At 41.1% G+C, this 8,763-nt stretch overlaps 1 protein-coding gene across 1 annotated transcript in view; it reads right to left on the bottom strand.

The window, feature by feature from the left end:
* Window positions 1-1,310: 1,310 nt before the first annotated feature.
* PROX1 (prospero homeobox 1) overlaps window positions 1,311-8,763 on the bottom strand; it is a 37,563-nt gene continuing 30,110 nt past the window's right edge. Inside the window, exon 4 of the mRNA XM_009330193.1 lies at window positions 1,311-2,507. Coding sequence (XP_009328468.1) covers window positions 2,322-2,507 — 186 coding nt within the window. The 3' untranslated portion in view covers window positions 1,311-2,321. The remainder of the gene's footprint in view (window positions 2,508-8,763) is intronic.

Genomic DNA, 8,763 nt, shown 5'->3' with positions numbered 1-8,763 from the left:
AAAAAAAAAAAAAGAAAAGAAAAAAAATGTCCACATAGTATGACTAAAGTATGGCTTTGCTTTCTTATGTCCAAGGTGACAATGCAGTGTTATATTTTGTATCTGATGGCATGCCAATGATGAGCTTACTGTATTAAAACTTGAGCATTTTATGCCACTTCTTCCCAGAAATCAAAAAAGTGCATGAACACAATTTTCATCCTTTCTTACTCAGAATTCATTGGAGTTACATCTTTATGAAGTGTAATGTTTACCAAATCATGCACACACACACAAAAAAAAAAAAAAAGAACACAACAGGAAACGAAAGAAAATGGAAGAAAAGAAAAGAAAGAAAAAGACACATCCTGTCTACTGTAGGGATACGTACAGCATTAGGTACTCTCAGGGAGTCTAAGATCAAGAAGATTTGTTTTGCTTTTAATGCATAGTGAAAATGTTGGCACTTCATCCCATGCTATTGTCTGCATTGCCTATACTCCACAGATACTGCCAGTGCTTGAAAAGAATGACAGGGAATCGTAGGATTGTGCTGTTTAATTTGAAGTCAGCAGGTTTTTAAGGCTTTCTGCTAACAATAATTGCTTTCATACATTTCTGTCTATCAGCAGTATTTGTAAATGAAGTGAAATTGCAATGATCAGGTCAGCTCTTTAGTCACATGGGTAAACTTTCACTCTCCAAAGTCAAAATGTAATTTTAAAATAAAGAAATAAGATACCAATATCCTCGATGGTCTAAATATAATTCACAGCTAATTAGGAACTTCTCTAGATTCAGACTGAATTATGTAGGGGAAAATACTATTGACGATAACAATAAATTCTTACTGCATCCGTACAAAAGACGACAGAGAAAATGACAAATACAGAGTGCCATAGCATATTCAACCTTCCCCCAAACTTCTGGAGACGATACCTTTCTGAAAACGTGAGAAAAGGAGAGCCACTGAAGAAAGCACGAGAACTAGCAGCTAGCTTTCTTTCCGTCTGCTGACATATCGTGGTATAGCATTCAGGCGAACCCAGATCCATCATGGACTTTTACACTGTAGCTCAGATTTTGGTCAAGACTAGCTCCAGCTTCAGAAGACAAGTGCAGCGCATTGCTCAAACAGATTTTTTTTTTTTAAAGCTGCACTTACTGTAATTTTAAAAATCCAATTTGGCTATCTGAACCCTGCATAGCCAGGAGGACACTGCGATTTTTGTATATGCTTGATTAGATTTTTATGAAAACGTAATTTTTATTCTTCTGATTAGGAAAAGACTAATTGTATTTTACAGCTACAAACAAGGTGGTTTTTTTTTCCTTTGCCTCAGCACTATGAGGTGAAGACACTTTCTTCTACTATATCTAAGATCATTCAAAAGTGCTTTTCGAATACAGACAGAAAACTTTGTATACTGGAAAGGGGATTTTTGGGAGCAGAATGGACTAAGAAAAGAATAAATTTAGGGATTAATGCCACTTAAAGTAAGACCAAGACATGGCCATATAGGACGCCGAAGGTTTCATTTTTACTCTATGGAGAGTGAAATGCTTCCGCTTTAATAAGCTGACCGTATTCCAAAATTAGTGTGGTTGATACAACATTGTGCATGAATTACTGGCCTCACCCTGCAAGAACGGTATTTTATTTGTGCAAACGTCCCTTGCTGCAATTTAGAGAAACAACAATCTGGCATGTTGATTACTGGTGCAGGGTATTTATTGTTTCTGTAAGGAAAGCATGAAGAATAGGGTTTGCTTTTTTGGGTATCACTTCTTGGAGTGAGTACCTAGAATAGATGTTGTAGTTTTTTGAAGTATGAAACAAAATCTAGTTATTGGTTAAAAAGTATATAAAACAAAAAGAAAAGCTCGAAGCTTATGAAGTGACTCCACAGAGTTCAGACCTTTAGCAGTATAAACATAATATAAACTTCATTGTCTGTAGTATTGTGCCATGACATTAGTCTCACTAAGACAAAATGCCACTTTGCAGCAAGCAATAAATCTGACAAAGCATTTTTAAACATAATGCCCTAACTTGCTAAGACAGGCTTTTACACGCTTCCAAACTCTTCTCCCTGAAAATTAACCCCGTAGATTCTCCAAATGTTAAGGGTCTTGGGCAAAAGTAAACCGAAGGCTGAAGTAAAATAACCATCCCCTTGGAACTGAACAAAAACTTAAATCCAGGAGGGATCACAGTCTAATTTCATATACATATATATGTATGCGATACACATATATATGAAATTAAAATAGAGACACACATGACTTGGGCATCAGAAGGGGACTGCTACTTTCATACATTCATAAATAGCTGCTGAACTCTACTCATGAAGAAGCTCTTGTAGGCAGTTTGGGGATTTGAAAATCTCGGGGACCTCACTGTCCAGCTTACAGATGACCTTGTATATGGCCTTCTTCCAGGAAGGATCAACATCTTTGCCTGCGATAATGGCATTGAAAAACTCCCGTAACGTGATCTGAGCCACTTCCAGGAATCTCTCTGGAACCTGCTGATACAAGGAGACAATGGCATTAATACAGTTTTCAATTTCAAGTCTCTGGTTCTTCAAAGGAAACTGAGCTAAGTTCTTTCTTTCAGAAAGGGGCTTACATAGCACCTGCATTTTCTAAATGTGGCAGCTTCTATTCTCTTATGCAAAGCTGTTATATATAGTACTATAGCAATAACTTTTATAACATGTGTTGGAGATCTTTGTAAAGTCTACTGACAGAATGTAGGTAACAAAATGTTACTGTCTGAATTTAGAGAGTGGGGGATTTATAGGATATAATTAGCAGGAGGGGAAACAAACACAATTGTCTTTAAGGAGAGAAGTCTCTGCTTGATATTTTACCCATGCATTTACAGCTATGTTCTTCTCTCCGTGTGGGAACTAATACGAAAGTTATGCATGCATAGAAAAGCCTCTGTACCTCTGCACTTAACTGTGGTTACAACCAGTGCTGAAAGCTATCAAAGAAATAGGGTATCTCCAAATGTTGTTCGTAGTTTAAAAACAAGCAAGCAAGCAAGTCTTCAGCTAACGGCTTGCTTCTGTGGCTGCTGTGCATGAGACGCCCATAAGATGGCTTTCTCGGGAGATGCTATGGTCTTCCCTTCTTTTTCAGAAGCCTACAAATAAAACCCCAACCTCTTCAATGGGCACATTGTGCTCCAAGTGGCTACTGAGCTGGGATGCATCAAACTCATCCGGGTTTTCTAAATGTCACTGTCACTTCACGAGTGAGCCAAACAGCCAGCTAGCAGGGGTGTGCCACTCTCACGGTGAGAGTGAGAAGCCCCTGAACAATGGGTGAATGTTAAAAACCACAGCTACCTTCAAACTTTGGTAATTCATCCTAAATAGTTGTCTCCGGCAACAGCACCACCTTCTTACCCTCTGCCTTAAATGATTCGAAAGCAATCACTATAATGAACCGTAGGTCAGTTGCAAGGTTGAGGTCATCTCCATAAAGGTATTATTTTCCATTTTTTATTACGGAAATATGGCTTCACAGCTCTAGAACTGCTAATACACGGCCGGCGAGTAGCCAGCATGCTTATAATAGCAAGTATTCCCTCACTGCTATTCTTTGCCCACACTGGCAAGAGGAGTTTTCCAACCTGCAGTAGAGGCTACTTCAACCAGTCCTGTGGCCAACAGACACCCAGGCAGATCTCACTCATTTACTCAATGCATGTCACATTGCCAGATCAGGGCCAGCACCTTATCCTCTACTTCAGGCTTTTGTTCTTCTCCCTTTAGAAGCCACTTTCGGAAAACTTGTCTGGAAATGTGCGGGTTTAACCTGATTCAGTAGAGCTCTGGAGCGTCACTCAACTATCACCGTTGGGGAAATGCTAGCAGTTTGCTAGCCACATTTTGCCATCAGATAAGCATGAGATCAGCTCCCCCTGACACCAGCTGACAAACTCTGCTTCCAGAAGCCCCGCAGCCCGCAGAAGTCCTCCATCTACCTCCGAGAGTGAAATCCATCCCCCACACGATTTTCTCTGCTCCCAAAGACAGGCTGCCTTCTGTGGAAATTTTTCATTCAATGGGCCGCACAGAAAGAAACATTTTTACAGATATTCTATGGCAGCAATAATTATGAGGGAAGAAAATTACTATTATGTTTCACTTATTCCAGCTCAAAGAAATAACTTAAAACTTCACGTAACCACTCTGCTGTCTGTGCACTCCGTAATACATCTACAAAAGATACCATGCTTGTCTCATTCTTGCATTGCTATAAAAAATGATACACTTTTCTGTTCATGCAGTTCAAACAACTGCTCATGTGCTGTTCATCACCCTTGGTATTGCTGGGCGCTAACCAAGGGAAGGAGTTTTTGACTGCGTGATACTAGAAAGCAAGAAATGTAGTAGATAACCAACTTTTTGGTGTACACACCGATGTTAGCTCACGAGGGCAAAAACTGTTGGTTTTTGCCTTTGTGCTTGGGAAGAAGAGTTCACACCTTTCAATTTTGGTGTCCACTCCAGAGGACCAACATCAGATGCCTTTCTTCCCTTCCAAGTCGCTGGAGATGGGAGGGAGCCAATTACAAGCACCTACATGAGAAGCATCAAGTCCAAATGCAAAAAGTCCTACCTCTCCCTACGTGGTTACACCCATGACAACTTTAAGCGTAGAAGTGACAACCTGGGTTTTAAGTTGAGCCTTTGCCATTCAATTTCTACCTGTGCATATGAAAGTTTTCCAGGTAGGGGATGCTGCTTTTCCATGGAGTAGGCAGTGTGAAACCCCTGAGCCACTAGCTTCCAGGCCTCCCACCCCCGTAAAGACACACAGGCTTTTCTTTTAGGCTAAGAGTTAGCTTTTAAGGTCTGACTTCATTGTACCTGAGTCACATCTGCAGGGCTGGGCCGCTTTGAACCCGGTACAACAGGCTGCAGAGAGCAGTCCACAAACATAATAGTGAACAAAGCCCTGCGGGGGCTTTGAAGAGACCTCCTCGTAATGCCAAGTTCCCAAAGATCTCCCCTACTCCACAGGCATTAGAGCCGTTCATAGCTCTTTCCTTTTGGGATGTTATTAGCAATTTTTCATGTCAGACTGGATTACACATGTTACTTTGCATGTTGTAATGTGAATAGCACTGTGATTAATCCCCACAGGACAGTTCGTCAGCCAATGTTTTTCCTTTCTAGAAAGAGTAACCGCAAAGTGTTGTGTTTTTTTTAAATAAAGAAAATACTAGTGAAGTCCAGAGCCTGAAAATAAATATTTAAATGGATGGGTAGTTAGACTTTTCACTGGGCAATAATCAGTCAGCCATGTTAATTATGTGTCTGGGGGTAGCATTTCCCTGACCCTAAGTGATGGTGACCTATTCAGCGCATCTTTACACCTAACTGACTGAACATCTCTGAAGTAGGAACATCTGCAGAAAATGCTTCAGTGACAAATAAACTCCATCTACGTTGCTTTTAATAGAACCAACAATCCCTAGTATGAACCCAGGGCATTTTCTTAGCATCAGGTGGCAGCAGTCAATCAAAGAATCACACTGTACATTCACCAGGAGGAAAGACAATGAGGTCTGCTCAGGGGGAGGCTAGGTGGGTTTCAGGCCGAAGCCTCCGCATCAGACTGATTTAGAAAGAAATCACACTTTGCCGCATGCTTTGTCAACGTAACTTAGCTTCGCTGCCAAGGAAAAAGTCACAGGCCAAACTTTGGGCTAGTGTAAATCAGCAGAGCTCTACCAGTGCAGTTATGCTGATTTACACCTGGTACGCATCAGTCCTGTACCTCCTAACGCAGTCCAACAACCACCACAGTGCCTGTTCTCAAGCCTTGGCCACATTAACACATCCCCTTCGTCTATGAAAACTGGGAGGGAATTAAAGCTCTCATCTGCTCTGTCTATTTATGCTGTTTTAGCTACTGGCATTTTCCTTGGCTTGAAAAACTAACCTGAACTACTTCACTCCTGGGTTTGCATGTGCAACTACCATGCTGAACCATTTGGATTAGCACTGTGGGGGAGTGCTTTGTTAAAAATACTCCGCTCAAACTATTTCTCTGTGAGTAAAAGTATAGTTCCAATGGCTCAAAAGTTGGAGCCAAGTCAGACCTAACTCACACTTCTTTCATACAGAAGCATACACAGTTGCAGAAAACTATATGCTTTAAAAATACTTGTTGAATTTCTTTCCAAGGAAAACATTACCAAAAAGGCAGCGGTGATTGGGAAGGTGAGGGCAGATCCTCAGCAGGTCTAAGTCAGCATTGCTCGAGGAAAATCAGTGAAGCAACGCTGATTTTAAGCCAACAAAGAGGATCAGGCTTCCCTTCCGATGGTATGCATGGACTTTAAAAATCACTGTTGGGAGGAAGGGAACACTAGAAGTAGCCGTGTGTCTCAAGTTGGTGGCCGATCAGTGGCCCTTCACTATTTTTCGCACTATTGGGTTGTCTTGTATCTTGTGTCTTTTATTAGTTAATTCTTTGGGTTTTTGGGTTGTGCAGCAAAGACTTTTTCTCCCTTCCCTCCCATTCCCCTCATCTCCTCCCCTCCCTGAGCCCTCCTCCTCCTCCTCTTCCCAGTTGCTTTACCTTCAAGGATGATTTGTTTTATTAAACTGACTGTCCCCAGCCTCTGCAGTACATAATAAAAGCCTGACATAGCAGCCTGCCTGCCTTCTGTGTCCTGCAGATACTCATCATAAGTGTCAGGACATACCAAGGTTAGCGGTCACTGGAAGTGCGCTCACTGGCTCAAGCCTTGCCAAACATGCTTGGCAGCTGAATGAATGTCACAGAGACTAGAAGGGGAATTACAAAGGTTAGAAAGAAGACAGCCTCTCTCTCGCTCTCTCTCTTTCTGGAGATATATAAGCTGATTTTTCACACTTCTGAAATAAACATCAGCTCATTCACAGTCCCTTTCCAGCACCTAAATCTCTCCCATTGTCAAGCAAACCTTTAATTTCTACCCAAGCCTTATTTCTTCATTAGCAAAATAAGATGCCTGATTCTCTCTTAATAGAAAAGGGGAAAACCACCAAAACCAAATGACAAAACAAGTCACTGGTCTGCTCAAAGATTTATATGTGTATTTCATGTCGTTAATCCTATTAAGGGCGCGCTTCTTTACAGTTAATCTTTTAAACTTTCAAAAATTCTTGCTCAAGTGGCAAATCTCAATGATAGAAAAAGCAATACAGATGTAAAGATCACAGAATTGTGAAAGTCAAGTTAAAACCGATATTCCAGAGAATTGTGTTTTGTTTTTTTACTATAAAAGGGCAATAAAATGCTGACTGTAAGAAGACAATGTCAAGGAGAAAAGGGTATTGGTATTTTGGATACTCTTGACTGCTCGCCTTGGAGAGAGAGTTATTCTTGTCACAAACCCTTTTGTCTGCATCTGCTGACTGCTTGCCTGTAGCCAGCAGCATACTTTAACTGTTTTGTCACCTCCTAACATCACATGCATCAGCTGTTGTGCTTTTGTTACGGGTATTGTAGAGCTAATCCACTGTGGCTGTTCTACTGTGCAGTAAATAAAACAGAAACTGCTTCTCAGACAATTCTGCATGAATATTTCAGATGGCTTTTACAACTCTGATTCACAAAATAAAATACACCCCCCCCCAACCTAGACTCAGATGCCTCAAAGCTAATTGCATGCAATGACTTCAGGCATCAGAAACAACTGTTTTAGTTGGATAAATGAATAGCAGACCTTTCTGAAGTTATTCTTTAAAAATACTACACATACTTCGTTCCTTGCAATTTTACCTGCGTGTAAATTTTTTCTTTAGAACACTTCGGGTTTTTGGCAGCGGCAATTTTGAAATATTTTGTGCCAACAAAATGCTTAAAATATCTTTGAAATCTTTTCTTCCATAAGTGCAAGAGTCTGGGAAGTTTAGTTTATTTTTACTTGAGCATCAAGTATTTTTTAACCATAGAAATAATTTTACAAAGTTCTTAAACTTCTCTCTCCAACTTTCCTAGAACAGAGAATAAAGTATGTACTCAGAAGTCCATTTTCTGCAGCTGATTGCTAAACTGTCCTAAAGCAGGCTGGCTTTGAGCATGTTCACAGGGGCAATGGCAGCAAAGCCCAGCATGAGGTCTGAAGCAGAAAAGATACCCTAGGAAAGGAGACAAACAGGTGAAGTACTTTACCGAGCATTCATTCACCCTTGTGCACACATGATTCCTCTAAACAAACTCTCCTATCCCTGCTGTTTGTTAAGTAAATATTGATCAAGGAGAGACATATCTCCTGACAGCGGTAGCACAAGCTGGGGACTTGTACTGCAGACAGAGTGGACTTAAATGGATAAACTCAGATGCTTTAGGAAGGCCACACAGAGATTACTAGATAAAAAGGCAAGAAGTCAGAGAGTTGGCTTTCCTTTCCCCTCTGCAGCGGGCTGCGACTTGGTTACATGGAACCTCCATGATAGAAAGAAAAGTCATCTGCTCCCAGACACAGTCTTACAAAGCAAGAAGCCTGCGTCTTAGGTGCCCAAATGACTTAATATTTTTCTCTCTTGCCAGCTGATGCGTTAATATCGCATGCAATAAATGTGGAGTTTAAGTCCCTCTCCTTGAGCACATGTGGGAGGCTACCAAGGGGCAGCTCCTCAGCGATGTAAATTTTCACCACTCCATTGGTTTCATCAGAGAGTTTATGTCCCCTGAGGATGGTCCACCTCTGGTTGTGCTGGGCTGGGGGCACGCATTTTTCTCAGGAGCACTTTTTTTCCCGCTCAT

The sequence above is a fragment of the Pygoscelis adeliae genome, unplaced genomic scaffold, assembly GCF_000699105.1.
Source record: "Pygoscelis adeliae isolate BGI_AS28 unplaced genomic scaffold, ASM69910v1 Scaffold308, whole genome shotgun sequence".
Classification (NCBI taxonomy): Eukaryota; Metazoa; Chordata; class Aves; order Sphenisciformes; family Spheniscidae; genus Pygoscelis; species Pygoscelis adeliae.
Note: the sequence above shows the minus strand (reverse complement) of the source record. Positions and strands in the feature narration are given on the sequence as shown.